This window comes from Saccostrea echinata, unplaced genomic scaffold, assembly GCF_033153115.1.
Source record: "Saccostrea echinata isolate AGI-Se365-2 ecotype Australia unplaced genomic scaffold, CSIRO_AGI_Sech_v1 ptg000008l, whole genome shotgun sequence".
Lineage (NCBI taxonomy): Eukaryota > Metazoa > Mollusca > Bivalvia > Ostreida > Ostreidae > Saccostrea > Saccostrea echinata.
In genome coordinates, this window is record NW_026889757.1 from 10,079,773 (window position 1) to 10,097,173 (window position 17,401).

At 33.0% G+C, this 17,401-nt stretch overlaps 1 protein-coding gene across 1 annotated transcript in view; it reads right to left on the reverse strand.

Annotated features, from left to right (window-relative positions):
• Window positions 1-16,909: 16,909 nt before the first annotated feature.
• Window positions 16,910-17,401, reverse strand: part of LOC133181057 (peroxisomal ATPase PEX1-like) — a 35,531-nt gene continuing 35,039 nt past the window's right edge. Inside the window, exon 20 of the mRNA XM_061315597.1 lies at window positions 16,910-17,121. Coding sequence (XP_061171581.1) covers window positions 17,037-17,121 — 85 coding nt within the window. The 3' untranslated portion in view covers window positions 16,910-17,036. The remainder of the gene's footprint in view (window positions 17,122-17,401) is intronic.

The window sequence follows — 17,401 nt, forward strand, 5'->3', positions numbered from 1 at the left end:
AACTGTAAATTATGTAGCAAATTTTGTATTAAATTTACAACACCCACGCATACATGTACAATACACAGCTGATTCATTACTGAGCATAGTCCACAAAAAATGCGCAGTATTAACCTTCACAGTATAAATCATTAATATTAAAACAGAAAATTTTAGAGGTACATGTAAATATCTACTCCTTTCTACATTTATTAATCGTCTGTGTCTAAATCATAACATACATCTGTACTTTTTTGCATCAAACGTGTACTAATAAAATCCAATTATTCTTAAAAAAAAAAAGTATATGTACAAGTTAATGGTGAAGCACCATGTGGCAAAATAAGTCATCAAAATTGATTAATTTATCTTTACACATCATATTAAATACTTTTAAAAAATATAATAGCTGAAACTATTTATTTATCAATCTTACTACTTACTGAGTGATGAAGTAGTCTCTAGTATCTTATTATTGAAATTTTTAAAATTATTTTTTTTAAGTAGATTTGTACTCTAAAAGCTGCAAAATGGAGGGGGGATACAATCAGTGCAAAAAGTGACTGTTAAAATATTTCTTAAATTGATAATTTCTCTCGTGGAAGAGTTAATAGTGGATTGAAATAAGAAATGTGGCCGTTAAGTCTACGCAAATGATTTTCAATAATCCTATCCAAAGTCCCTTGTCGTTATTCGTCACTAAAATGTCTTCCGGTATTGAGGGATAAAAGGTCTTGTTATTTTTTTTAATAATATCTTATAATGCAGATGCATTAAGCAATAGTTTTCCTTGCTTTCTCTCTTTATTTTCGGGTTAATACCCCATGATTACGAAAACTTGCCAACTAAATGGAGGTTTTGTTTCCGAAAGATAACGTAAGGATTTTGTTTTCCGCTGAGGCTTTGAACTGAAAATGAGGCACCGAGGCGAGATTTTAGTTCGGATATTAGAATGAGACAAGAAGACAAAGGCGCACAAAGTACCTTTCCAGTTGGATAGTTGAAATAAGTATCAACGTGTTACTTTCTACATTAAGCGAATAAGGATGTAAAGCGGGATTAGTAAGAAATTCTCGAATTCCAATGTATGTGTTACCAAACAAAGCGTATGCCATTGCCTTATAAACCCATCATAACTGTTTGTGAAAGCTCCTTGTTCCGTGGTATAATACCAAATCGCATTTCAACAGACATTGTATAGTGTCATTCCATTATAAAAACCTATCAGTTTTCATTTAAACAAGATGCTCGCCTCATCCGGAAGACTGAAGACGATCACGAGGAACAATGATGGATTTCCAAAGGCGATTACGAATAAAAGCCATTCTTTTTTGTCTCCAATTCTTGGAGAACATGAAGAGAGTCCATATACGGTTTGTTCGCGCTAATACAAATAGCTGGTCTTTGTGAGTCTTCTCCCGATGCGTTCTGCCATTGTAATCCTTTTATCTGCTCGGAATAAGGGACGTTTTTGTATTCATTAATCCTTTACTTATTACTCTGCCATCTGATCCTCGGAAATGAGACCTTTTTTTCTTTTTCCATAGACATTTTGGCATTGCCCGCTGACAAATCGTATGGTCATCTTCGAAAATGACTGAAACCAACACCGGAAGGATCCTGGGGCAGTTAACAGTAAGACGAAGACTTGACAAATTATCCGGATACCGATCGTAATGAGAGTTATTCATTGAGCACAATTATATTCTCTTTTTTTTCCATTAGATTTATTGTTGACCGTTCAGTAATTATAGAAATATAAAGAAAAGAATTTCGTTTATTTTGATCGAATTGAAATCCTTATAATATTCCAGTTTTAGGCGTTCCACATTCAATGTCTGACTACAATATTAATTCATATAGAAATAAACCCTTCTTCGGGCAATTCTTGATTTTCTAGTCGTAATGCACACTCAGATTGTTTTGTTTCACTATCATATCTGGCACAAGAATTCTGATTTTGGTATAAAAATCAGTGTTGAATATATTTGATGGCAAAGTATTCTGTCGGAGGTCAAATTCGAATTAACAATACTTATTTACGAAATGATAAAAAAAGTTTCAAAATTCATGGAATTGCATCAGAATAGTATATCAACAGTCTACAGGTACACCGAACTGTACAAGTCGTTCTAATTACTGTAAATCACCAAATATTCGCGACACCTTATTTTCACGAGATGGGTATATGACATTTATAATCGAGACAGATTTTTAACGAATTCTTACTATTGCCCTATATAATCTTTACTAATAAAATATATGCGAAAAATAAACTTTTGCGAGAAGACAGTCTCGCGTAATTACGCAAAAATAAAGTTCTAGCGAATAACAAGAGGCCTGAGGGCCTTAACGGTCACCTGAGTACAACAATTTAGAGGATCCATAAACTGATTAATGAAGCTTTAATTGTTACCCAATAGCAAGAAAATTAGTATGATTAAGATCAACAAAATAATTGGTCTAGTATCTTTCTATCTGCCTCCCATTTATCACTATTACCATGCAGACTTTTATCAAAATGTCTACATTACTAACCCTCACATTGGCCTCACTTGGCCTTTGAAGAACATTTAAGAAAATAAGTTATTTTTGTTTTATTTTTATTTATCTATTATTTCCAAGTCTACCTGATTATTAAAAGTATGAAAGTACTTTTTATATTATACAATAAATGTTCTTGCATAATTCTCTTATTCTATTAACCTTTCAAATACATTATCTACAGTGATTAATTATCAAAAGTGAATGGCAAAGGGGAATAACTTCACTCAATAGAATACAAATTAATAGAGCCCTGGCCAGGACCAGAACACTTGACTAAATGGTCCAGATGTTGAAAATTTACAAATTTGGAAGAGGTACCCTCATCATCATAACTATGCAATTAGTTGAAGATTTTCAAAGAATCCACACATTTTCACTATATTATCAATAGAGCCCCACCCCCACCCCCTCTCTCTCTCAGAGAAACAACAGAACCCCTGGGACCACAAGTTTTAAAAAATCTGTAAAAGCATCCTTGCTCGTCATAACTATACACTTGTTTATTTGCTTTATAACCAGGAGTAGAAAAAAATATTTTGAAAGAAATTATGAATTTTCACTATATAATCAACAGAGTTCCCCCCCCTTTCACCAGAACCCCTGACCCAGGGGCCATGAAATTCACAATTTTGGACGAGGCAGCCATGCTCATCATAACAATGTACTAAGTTACTTTATTTCATACCCATGAGCAGAGAAGAAGATTTTGAAAGATATAATGCATTTTCACTATATAATCAATAGAGCCCCGCCCTAACACTAGAACCCCTGACCCAGAGGCCATGAAATTCACAATTTTGGAAGAGACAGTCATGCTTATTATAACTATGTACTAAGTTACTTTATTTCATACCCAGAAGCAGAGGAGAAGATTTTCAAAGATTTAATGCATTTTCACTATATAATCAATAAAGCCCCACCCTAAAGCCAGAACCCTGACCCAGGGGCCATAAAATTCACAATTTTGGAAGAAACAGCTATGTTCATCATAACAATGTACTTAGTTAATTTATTTAATACTCATGAGCAGAGAAGAAGATTTTCAAAGATATAATGCATTTTTACTATATAATCAATAGAGCCCCGCCCTAACACTAGAACCCCTGACCCAGAGGCCATAAAATTCACAATTTTGGAAGAGGCAGCCATGCTCATTATAACTATGTACTTAGTTAATTTATTTAATACTCCTGAGCATAGAAGAAGATTTTCAAAGATATATTGCATTTTCACTATATAATCAATAGAGCCCCGCCCTAACACTAGAACCTCTGACCCAGGGGCCATAAAATTCACAATTTTGGAAGAGGCAGCCATGCTCATTATAACTATGTACTTAGTTACTCTATGTCATACCCAGGAGCAGAGGAGAAGATTTTCAAAGATTTAATGCATTTTCACTATATAATCAATAGAGCCCCACCCTAACACCAGAACCCCTGACCCAGGGGCCATGAAATTCACAATTTTGGAAGAGACACTCTTGCTTATCATAACTATGTACTTTGTTAGTTTATTTAATACCCAGGAGCAGAGAAGAAGATTTTCAATGAATTAATGTATTTTCACTATATAATCAATAGAGCCCCGCCCAAACACCAGAACCCCTGACCCAGGGGCCATGAAATTCACAATTTTGGAAGAGGCAGTCTTGCTCTACATAACTATGTACTAAGTTAGTTTATCTAATACCCAGGAGCAGAGAAGAAGATTTTCAAAGAAATAATGCACTTTCACTATATGATCTATATAGCCCCACCCTAGCACCAGAACCCCTGACCTTTGGGCCATGAATTTCACAATTTTGGTAGAGGGCTCAATGCTTATTACAATCATGCCAGCAGTTTGACTGCTTGATGTCCAGGAGTAAAGAAGAAGATTTTTAAAGATTGCATTAATTTTGGTGGTTTTAGCCCCATCCCTCAGGCCCCAGGGGGACAGGGACCATGAAATTCACAATTTTTGTCCCCCTTCACCCATAGATGCTATATGCCAAAATTGGTTGAAATTGTTTGAGCGGTTTCAGAGAAGAAGCTTAAAATGTTTAAATGTTGACGCACGACGGACGACGACGGACAAAAACGGATAGCAATAGGTCACCTGAGTGACTCAGGTGACCTAAAAAATGATTTACAGTAATATTTTCACTCCAGAGAGATAAAAAAGTCAATTTTCATAAAGGTGATTTTTCTCAAATGAAGCCCTAGTATAAGGGTAATTGCTGTATTAATTAAAAGAATCATGAATACATTTTCTCTGGGTTAGATAAAATTTTATAAAGGGAGAATAATGTAAGTTAGCCATGATTGTGTATTTCCGTTTTCTATAAAGGAAAGTGCCGCGCCAAATTTATTAATTATTCAAAAATCTTGATTTTATTTAATAGAAATGTGAAACCTCAAACACTGCGCACCAGAAGTTCCCTTTTGACAAATATTAACAGATGTAGGCCGTTTTAAACGAAAACCTTAGCATGTATAAATAAATACCTGACCGAAATATTTTTTTGTTTAAAAATCATTTAATACCGAAGCACACTTATCTGAACTTTAATTATTGTTTAACAAATTGAGATTATTTTTAAATGAAATGAAGAAATTAAAGTATATATTCAAAATAAAAAATAACAAAACAAATAAAAGAAACTTCAATAAAATGAAGAGGATGTGGAAAAATTCGATATCAAATGGTTGTAAAATCCGCAGAGCGAAAAGAATGTTACAAGGGGCGTTTACTGAGATCAAAGCAAGTAATTTTGGATCTGCCATAAACATTGATATTAAAAGTTAGAAAAGAAATGAAATTGTATTTCGAGTAAGTATCATTAATAAACATGATTTTAAAGAAAAAGATAATGATCAATATTAGATTACATGCAGACTCACAGGACCACCACCCACAGATAATGCACATTTGAATTCATTTGTATTTTGACAAATACTGATAAATAATTTACCTAATTTTAATTTAAGTGCAAGTTTTTTCTTTTTATCTTATGTAAATTTGTTACACAAAGATAACAAAAAATATGGTGTACGACCACACACAAAAACTCGACTTACTGCAAGTGGACCTGGTGGGGAGGGGGTAAAAAGGTAAAAAAAAAATTTGTATTTCGACAATGTCGGATATGGGTAAAACTGAAGGCGGAGTATGTAAAAAAAGATCTGTAGATCTGTATGTATGTAGTCGGGTACATATACATGTACATGCATTGATTAATTTGAAACACACACACACACACACCATTCTCTCATCCCCTAAATAAAACAAAAAACGCATACCCATTACGTCCAAGGCTTTTAAAATTGAATTAAACCATTCAATTATTTTTAATTTTTTTTAAAGAGACCCATGCATTGAAATGACAACTTTAGCTATAGCATATGTCATTTGGTTTTCCTCTATAATCTACACCTCTCCAAGTATTATAGGCCTTTTTAGTCCGAAAAATGTAAGCAAACTAAAACACATGCCATATTGAAGCTACTACATGAGAATGTTCACATATTGAAATTCCTACATGATAAATACATGTAACTATATGAAGGTGCTTGTTTGAAATAATTATATGAGCATTTATTTTTTATGATTACTATATATTGAAATTGCTTCATGGGAATTTTCAATTGAAAAAAACTTCATGAGAATTATCACATTGAAATTACTTCATGAGAATATTCTCACATTGAAATTATCACATGTGAATGTTTTCATATTGAAGTTACATCATGAGATTGTTCCCACATTGAAATTTCTGTATGTTGAAATTCCAACATAAGAATGTTTTGGTTTTTTTAAAATTATTACTACTACAACTATAGTTATACATTACGATGTTCTCTTATGAAAATACTACATTATGATGTTAATCATCGTATTGAAATAACTATATACGATGTTTTTTGTTATCAACATGAAAAAAAAGGCATTGACTCATGTCGGAATGGATTAAAAGTATCAGATACATGTAGATGTTAAAATCTTAAATTAAAAGGCTAAGGGAGAATATGAAAACCATCTATCGTTCTGCCATCAATAATTCAGAATTGAAAAAAAATAGATAGATTACACGATTAATATGTACTGGTCCCAGCTGAAAAAGTAGGTAAAATATTGTCTTTGTTTTTAAGGCTCAATATTTCAATTGTATTTTAGAGGAACTTGGATTCAGTTCTTGAAGTGGTAATCCAACTTATACTTTTAGTTCCCTTTCTAAGGAAGAAATTCTTCAAAATCATACGAAAGTTTTAAATATCTTTAATATTCCCAACATTCAAACTGATATTGAATTACCATACCTACATTGTATACTGGGTTCCTTAACTACATAAAAATCCTTATGAACAAACAAAAATACATAGCTGATTCCATTAAATGGTCTACCAAGCCTCTTTCTTTACTCTTCACTAAAATATTTACAGCAGCGAATGAGAAACATCAGGAGTACTGTACAACAATATATTCGAGACGTGGTGATGCGGATACTTAAAAACTCAAAGGAACTTTTAGAAAATTTGAAATCATAAAATTTTTACCAGAATCAATAACATCAAAACGTATGACTTTTCAACATTTAATACAACCATTCCTCACGATAAATTTAACTCCAGGCTTTTTGACATCACAGACAGCTGCTTTTTCAATAAAAAAAATGAACTTTTAAACTTACTTGTCTTGTCATTGGTCATTTGCAAAATATTTTTGTCAAAAAACGTTCTAATTTTACACACAAGTTATCCGAAGATGATATTAAAAAGATGTTTGAGTTTCTGATTGACAATGTAGATGTAGTTTCTGGAGATCAAGTCTTCCAACAATTTGTTGGAATTCCCATGGGTACTTATTTTGCCCCGTTATCAGCAGGCCTATGTTTGTATTCATATGAAGCAGAATTTATTCAAAAACTTCTACATGAAAAGAAAAAGTCTCTTGCTGAGGTCTTCAATTAAAGATTAATTTTATATATATATATATATATATATATATATATATATATATATATATATATATATATATATATATATATATATATATATATATATATATATATATATATATATATATATATATATATATATATATATATATATATATATAAATGACGTTTTATCATTTAACAATTATTTATTTTCATTCCTACGTTGATTCGATATATCCCTTTGAATTCAAATAAAAGACACTACCGAGTCTGACACATCTGTATCATACTTGGATATTTAGCTGAAAAAAGACGTTAATGGTAACTTCACAACAAAACTTTATGATAAACGTGACGACTTCAGCTTTTCTATCGTCAACGTCCCTAATTAATATAGTAATATTATCACCTGCATCTGGAATTTATGTCTCAAAGCTGATTCGATACGCAAAAGCATGCTACGTACAAAGAATTTTTAAAACAAAGAAAGCTATTGACAAATAAGTTAATGATACAAGGATATACACAGTCTCGTTTAAAGTCAACATTTCGCAAAATCTATAGTTGATACAATGAACGTATCAGCAAATTAATACATGCACAGTCTATCATTAAGTTGAATCTTAACTAATTTTTTTTTTCATTTAAATTGTTAGGCAATTATTTCCACACTTAATTGTCTACGGATTGCAAGAAGCACATGACGGATGCGACCGGTCCACAGGAGTTGCTTGCTCCTCCATGGCACCTGATCCCATATCGGATATTTTCAGAGGACAGCGTTTGCTCTCCTTCAAAGTATTGTTTCAATGGACTTTGATAACTGCTCGTTGTCTGCATATTTCGTGTGTCAGTTAACATCGATATTTACCTGTAAAATTTATATTCCTTATATATGTCACAATCTTACAATGAACGTATTCGTCTATGAAACAGCATGTACACCCAAAATGGGCAATATTGACGGTTTCCACATCATTTAACACAATTTTTCCGTATGAGTTTTTCCTCATTCTATATCACCATATTTCATTGAAATTTAATTTGAAACGTATATTTCTTTACGAACAATTTTATGTAAAAAAAAAAAAATGTCGTGAAAATACAGGCCTACGTATTATAAATTCTATTAGTAGATCAAGGGTCAAATATATCAGTGCAGATATAGATGCGTGGCTTAGTGGATAAACTAAATATCTCGATTTTTTCGTTGATTTCGATTCCTGTACAATCTGATAAATTAATGCATTTTGATTTCTTTGAATTTAATAAAGTATTATTTTTGCTACCGGTATGAGTTTTGCCGGAAGAATTTTGCATAAGGAAAGGATTTCTTTGGCGCAACATTTTATTCTTTGAATGATAACAACATTGCTTTGAACATTCAAATTAAAACATTGAATTTGATTTTTTTTAAAATACAGTGCTATTGGAAGCTGTAGAATTTTTCTTTGTTTTACCCCCCCCCCCCCGCTCCCCATTATTTAGGCCCCTGATACTGTATAATCTATTCCTGATAATGACACCTGTACTGTTTTGTCTATTGTAAAAGTTTGCTATCTATTAAAGTTTAGAGAAAGAAAAAAAAAACAAATGACATAAAAATGGGTAATGATAAACGTAATTTGCTTTTTAAATAGCGGAAATCAAATCAATGAATACATGCAATCATTTTTTATATAAAAATTCTTTTCACCATTAAATGAGTAAATGAGTTCCAAATGATAAGGGGAAATACTTATACTTTCAAAAATACTAATTTACTTAACTTTGCTTTAACATTAACAAATATGGACCGAAGACACAAATACAAATTTGAATGTATTTGTATGTACATGTTTATCACATGTTTAGTCCTTTATACAGTGCACATAGCTCATGGAATATCGTTTTCATATCTACGGTTGTGACGTCACAATGGTTTTTGCGTGAATTTGATCAAAATATTGTGGATTTACATCTATAAATCAGTATAAAAGATGATATGGCTATGTGTAAAATATGTGAAAAAAGGATCTTCCATGGTTTGTGTTTGGATATGATCGCCAAGGCTCGGGGATAAAAACACACAACTCGTTGGATAAAAAATCATATCCAACCACATGGGAGATCCTATAGATCTATACATGAACGAACAAAAACTTGAACGAACAACAACTTTATATACAGAATCAATATAGCCCATTTCTCCAAATAGCTTTATTTCTAAAGCACATCAATGTGCAATCATGGCAATTTCCTAGAAAGATAGTGAACACAAATATATATTTCATTTTAAACGCTCCTTAATTATTTTAAATGTCCACAAAGATATAATTATTTTTTACAATTGTCGCATTTCAATAATCACTGTTAATAATTAAAACGTGTATCCTTTTGCGATTCTAGATACAAATATAACTACAATGGTCTAAATTTATTATGCACTTTCGTGGAATCCTTATGGAAAAATGGAAAATCCCGAAAAATTCCTCAACAAAATTGACATCTCTCTAAATGACTGTGTTAAATGTGCACAGAAGTAGAAAACGTGTTAATGCTCGTTTCAATTATGCTATATGAAACATTATCAATTTTTATTTCATTGATTACAATGGAGGACCCGCTTATAATTCCGTCTTGAACGCAATGTGGAATTTTTTTCTCCAATCCTTAAAATACAGGACTTTTTTTTTAATTCGAATTTTCGTATTCATGTTCTTTTATTTCGAGACTATTCTTAAATCTCTTATTTACAAATATGCATCAACAAATGCAAGTCAGACCTGATATATTGGCTATGAACTACGCAGAAAAAAAATCTGTGTTATCTCAAGTTCACTGATTCAAAACATTTCTTAATTCAGAAAAAGGTACAGAAAATATTAAAATGCTTATTGTACAAAAAGATTTTTTTGTATATTTCATATTCCTAGCTGTTGATTAGTTGCTTCTGGTGTGAAAATTTTTTTTTGTTAGCCTCACGAATTCCTTCTAATTAAGAAAATTTCTATCTTTGATGAAACTTTTAAGAACGTGTTTTCTTGAACATTTTACGCGAGCGACTAATAATGAAACATATAAGGGAGAACTAAAAGAGTTAAATTAACAAATAAGAGATCGGCAGTTGCCTTCTTGTTAGTCATTCATCAAATTTTTTCCATAGATTTTCTCCAAAGAAGAGTCTAAATTCCTGCAAAAGGCAACAATACGTGTCACTTAACTATTCATAGGAAAGAAAAAGTCTTTTTAGGGGGTTTTCAATGCCTCAAAGGCTGAAATTAACATCACAGTAACACTTCCCGAAATGATTTCATTCCTCTACAATCAGACCTGACAGAGTTCAGTCCGAAAGCTATAGAAACTTCCAATTACTGCAAGTCTCTTTTCTCGTGTTCTTTTGTAAAGCGTATCGGAAATTCTCCAGTCTTAATGATTCTTTAGAAATCCTCTTCAAGGATTGAATATCCGAGAGAAATGTTGCATTTATATCAATTTAATTTTCTCTATTAGTATGAAATAGACAAGTTTATTCTGTAGCGGGAAAAACAAGTATTATAGAGATAATGCAATAGACATCGTGGACATTTTACTCGGAGCGTCGGGCATCTTTCCCTCGACAATATCACCATAAATACTGTTTCTTTGCCGATTCCAAGACATTGTTCACAAGTGAATTATCAGGGTATCCATCGTGAAACGAAGTCATCGATGACAAATTGACTTTTTCTTTAGGAGTAAAAACTTGCTGTAGAAATGTATTGGCAGGGCTAATTCGGCAATTTGTTAGTGATGGATTACCACCCCTATCCTTTTATTCAATCACTGGCAATTTGTTGTAGAGTAAAATGTGGGAATTGTCGGCAACTAAGCGAAAAAATCCTCATGAATGTTAAAAAGAATGACTAACAAATACATACAAGAAAACATACTAGTACTTTACACGAACAACAGTTTCATTGAATTAAAGACAAATAAGGCAGTGACCTCCTACTCATTTACTAACATCACAAGATTCATGCATCGTCATTAAAAGAGTAATAAATATATAAATATCAATTAAGAGCAAAATTGTTTAATGAATATAGCAACATGAATTAGACAAAACATACTCCTTAATGTGGGTTACTTCAGAGATGAATTTAATTTTTGAGAATTCATGAGGACATGAACTACGACGCTTCATGCTGGCATATTTCATGAAGCCCGTTAGCGCTTCATGACAAATATGCAGGCGTGAAGCGTTGTAGTTCATGTACCTCATGAATTCTCAAAAATTAAGTTCATATCTTATATTTACATTATTTTTCTGATGACTTGCCACATATTTTTGTCATTCAACGATCATTTTTGAAAAAAAAGTTTGCACTATTTTTTTTTTACTTCAATTACATCACAATGGAAATATTCTTACTCATCCCATGGCAGTTCATGAGAACGTGAACTTTTTCTAATTTGCAAAGAATCTTAAGGAAAAATATTTGAAAATGTAAATATTTCGAAGTGCAGGTTCACTTTAAAAGCTTATTTTTACTTACACACTGCAAGAAAATGCCATCCTTTTGCTGTTTTGGATGCAGTTTACTTTATATTTCTTGCACCAACATTCACAAATTCGTAACTATAATCTGTATCGCTCTCCAAGAAATGAGCATTTAGCGTGTAATACATTTACAAAGCTAAATATAAATAATATGCATTAGCATGGTTAACAATAAACAGCTTTTTTTTTTATTTTATTAAGCTAAAAGCACATTATAAGCCTCACAAGATATGAGAGAAACCTAGCGACAAACTATTGCAAGGGGACAAGAGTCATGCAAACATAAGTACAGTTTAAAAATTGTCTCTAACCATGCACTGTTTGAACTTGTGAAGGTTTCAGAATTTTTAAATATACCCTTTTTGGCACACGTAAGTTAACAATCGAAGCTGGCGTCTGCTTCGCGGGTTTATTTCCTTATCTGCTATAAGTAAGCCCTCCCTGAAGGAAGCTTGCAAGGATGCTGCATCCGTGGATGAATACTACCAGTCATGCTTTGGATGTAGCTGAAGATCTGTAGCTCGCTGGTCTGAAAAAAGTTGGAATGGACGACCAAAGAGCTACAGTGCCACCCATTGAAAAAAGTGTATATTTATTGCGCACAAAAAGTGCGCTGTTTCTCGATTTATTTCTCGGGATATATCATGCCTAAACAAAGAGTGTGCTTTTTCAAGCATCTGCGATGAGTAGTTGCTGAGAAAACTGCGACCAAAATTTGTTATGTATGGTACTGACAGACGCACGGATAAACAGGAAGTTGACATCAGATTCGTACAAAAATGAATCCAATCCTATTGCATGCCTAAACAAAGAGTGTGCTTAAATTTCAAGCATCTGCGATGAGTAGTTGCTGAGAAAACTGCGACCAAATTTGTTACGGATAGACAGACGGACGGACAGACAGACACACAAGGGTAAAACAGTATATCCCCTCTCCTTCGGAGCGGGGGTATAATAATACGACTAATTGTCATGGCTATGCTGTTCTTGAGCAGAAGTTTTTTTCAAGATGATTCCTATATATTCTTATGCAAAACTTTGACCCTCTGCTGTGCCTCCCAACCCTAAAATTGGGGGGGGGGGTGTTCATAATTTGAACAAACTTGATTCTACAATACCTAAGGTTGCTTCTGTATAAATATGACTAATAATGGCGTAGTTGCTCTTGAGAAGATTTTAAAAGATAATTATTTCCTATGTAAAATGTATGATCAGGCTCTTGCAAGGGTTTTCCTTTTACTCTGTCTGAGGTAATGATTGGAATGATTACTAAGACAGCTCTGTCTGAGGATAAATCACACAGCTAGTACTTAAATTTTCTCTTATCTAGAGACGGGGTCTGGGTAAGGCATTACTTGCGTCGTGTTTCTCCCCTAGGTCCCTATTGATAGATAAGAATCGGGTGTCTCAATCTTCTTCAGATTTACTACACCCAGAACTTAACATCAATTCCCTAGGACACCTACCACAGGTGCTTATACCTTTTATTTTGCTCTTCTTGTTGTCTATTCTTCTGCTAGCTACTGAATGCCTAACTTTCCCAAAGCTTTGCCTTTTATACCTTCCAATTAAGGGTTGCCAAGTCATTCCACTATTTGAAGTATTCAGCGCATTTTACACAAATGCCCCTTAAACATTAGGCCTTACACCTATATATTCCTATGTAAAACATAGACCCACTGTTGTTGTCCCGCCCTACCCTGGGGTTCATGATTTGAACAAACTTGAGTCTACACTAGCGGAGGGTACTTCCGTATTAATATGACAAATAATAGCTTAGCTGTTCTTGAGAAGGAAATTCCTATATTTCCCTATGTAAAACTTTGGTCCCCTGTTGTGTCTGCTCCCAACCCACCCACTCCACGCCCCAAGGGTCATGATTTAATCAAACTTGAATTTACACTACCTGAGGATACTTCTATATTAATTAATATGACTAATAAAGTAATAATGGTTAGGCTGTTCTTTAGAAGAAATTTTTTAATGATATATCCTATATATTCCTATGGTAAACTTGCCCCTGTTTCGGACCTGCTTTACCCCCAGGGGTCATGATTGGAACAGACTTGAATTTACACTACCTTAGGATAATAATGTAACTAATCATGGCTTTGCTGTTCTCGAGAAGATTTTAAAAGACATTCTCTATATATTCCTATTTAAAACTTTGACCCCTTCTTGAGGCCCTGCTCTACCTCCAGGAATTATGATATAAACAAACTTGAATCTAGAGTATGTAATAATGCTTTCGTATAAGTTTCAACTTTTCTTGCACAGTTGTTCTTGAGGGGAAGATTGTTAAAATTTCGAAAATGTGAAAAGTTTATAGACGACGGACGGACGCCGGACACTCTTTGATCAGAAAAGCTTACTTGAGCCTTCAGCTCGGGTGAGCTAATAATTATATAAAAGTATATTTTTAAGGTATAACGGGTCCTAAGCTCAATGTTTTTGTTATCCTAAAAAAATATTTTTACACATACTTCGTATACATTTTTTTTTAAAATATGGAGAAAAGACAAATCATGTGGAAAGAAATTGTGCTAAATGGAAAAGGGAAATGGTCATTTTAACCTCTTCGGTGCGTGATTGCTATTTCATAGGAAAATAATTTCAATAATATTGAGGAATTTTTACATAATTTATGCATAAATCGATGACATACTTGTATATCAAAGAAAATTTTGGTTTGATTGAAGGTTTTTTTTCACTTCTTATTTGTCAATCCATGAGCATTTTTCTTGGCTTATTCGACTTTGTTCTTTTTTTACACGTATTTGTTTTAAAACCGTTCGTGCATGAATTCTTACTTTTTTGCAGTAATGATACACCAATTAAGGATATATTCCAGTCAATGCAATGCATCAATCTAAATCGAGTGGAACAGAGAACTTTAAAAATTTATTTAGATACAAGACACATGCTGTAAAAACCAGTACGAGGTTGTTCACCTTGCATCAATACGCAATTAATAACTGGATTTTCAATACCAAATAAAGTACTACAAAACCCATATCTTCTTTACATGGGGGAATTTTAAATATCTTTTTTAAATGCTTATTTAGTAAACAACAATAAATAAATTACAATCGATCGCTATTAAAACTTCCAGTGCATCCAATTTGGGTCCTGCAACTCAATTTAAAAGAGCTGAAATGGATATCTGCATGACTGGTGCATTCGACATTACAAGCTTAATTGTAATATTCAGTGTCTTACTAATGTCTATATAGAATGATGTTCAAGCAACCTGGAGAAAAATCCAGATTTAGTAAACAAAGCACATAAAGTACCATGTACAGTCGAGTGTAATTTTGTACAACTTGTATTGCTATTCTTGTTGCATTCACAAAACTTAGAATACCAAACTTTCTGGTCCTGTCTTAAAATCGACTTCAATGCAGAGTTACAACAATACATAATTAAACCATTATCTTAATAAAAGGGGAAAAAATCAGTCAACTAAAGATATAATTAATTTTCTTTCTCCTTAACATCTTAATCTTAAAACTCAGACACAGTGTAGTCACTACTATTATCGAAATTTTTGAATTTGCTTGATATAACTTGAAAACATGTATAACGGGTTATTTATTGTAAACCAACTATAATTCGCGTCACTTTTTATTCGCGAATCGTCAGTTTGAAATCAAATCAAGTTATTGACAAACAAGTTGATGAAACAAGAATATAAACAGTCTCGTTTAAAGTCATCATTTCGTAAGTTCTATGGTCGATACAATGACCTTGTCAGCAAATACAATCTATCATTAAGTCAAATGCTGACTGACTTTTTTCATACTATTTGTTAAGCCATTATTTACACACTGAATTGTCGACGGATTTTTCCGTTATTTCCCGATGATGACAAGGAGAACACGGCGGATGTGACCAGTCGGCAGGGGATGCTCATTCCTCCATGACACCTGATCCCACCTCTGAAGTTTTAGAGTCCGTGTTTGTTCTTCTCTTATTTTGAAATGTTTAATGGACTTTTGAGCCCTAATACTGTTCGTGATCTCCATATATTTCATCAATCCGCGACAATCAATTTTCGCGACTGAGGAAACATTCTCTACAAATACAAAGCAAAATAATTGGTTAATAATCGCGAGTTAAAGTAGGTCGCCAAACTCGGGGATATTTCTCGCACGCGAATATAAAGTTGATTTACAGTACTGACACTAGAAACAAATTCTTAAAAACATAAAATACATTTATAACATCCAGACAAAAGTTTATTTTAAAAAACCAAAAGTACTGCAGAACTACATCATTAAATTCAATGACTTTATCCTCAAAACAAATTTACTTCAATTTCCAACCACCATTTGCTTTTAGTAATGTTGCAGAATTTTCAACTAGCTGGGTGAATTGATTAATTGATTTATTTTGTTGTTGTTTTACGTCCCTTGCAAGCATTTTTTCACTCATATGAGACATAACCAAATACAGGTGAAGGGCTCCAATTTTAGAACTTTACTCAGCAATCAAGGCCATTAAGCAGTGAGGGTTCTTGATCGTGCCATCGCCTACGTTTTTAAAGTCATATCCGAAAGTCCAGTGACTTTCACTTCTAATGCCGAGCACTTGTCAAGGAAACGGCCACAGTTGACTACTTAAGTGATTTGACGTGGCGCCAGGAGCGAGAATACTAGCTGGTTTGAAGTCAAACGTGAACATGCTGGAATAGGACTGCTGTAAGATGAAGTAGACAGTCTCTTTATTGTCAAATTTCCTCTTTTTTTAAAAAAAAAAAAAAAAGAATAATAAAAACTCCCTCGTAACGACTGAAAACTAAATATGTTGCACAAAAATGTGATCGATGTTAAACCTCCACGTACATTCACTGTACAATATACTCGTCCATGTATAATCATCATTGTTGCAAAGGAATTCAAAATAAAAGATAGAATTAATATAAATTTCACATCACTTTATTTCAACACCAAAGCAAATAGTTACAACATTTATGTGGATTTTAGTGTTGTTATCACAGCGAAACGAATATGTGTATTTGAATTTCATTTATACATGTTTTAAAAAGTAGATGTGTTACTCCAATCCTCAAGCCAATGTCTGCCTGCTCCCAATCATCTGTTCAATAGAGGTCCCTGGGCCACCTCCTTTAGTGGCGGTAAAATTCGCGTATCTGCAAGATAGTATATACAGGGTATTCAGGATTACTAGTATCCAATTTTTTTTCTGTAGCCTGATAAAGGATAACAATTAATATATAAATTAAGAATGTAAATCATCATTACTTAATCTGAATAACAACAGCACATAATCCTTGTATTCAAAGTGTGTGAAACAAGGACAGTGTCATTCATAAGAGGAAAATACGCAGCACTTACTTATTCTATAAGAAATTCAAAACTTGCTTCAAATGACTCTAACTGAAGATGCTTAAGTTACAAGTACAGACTATG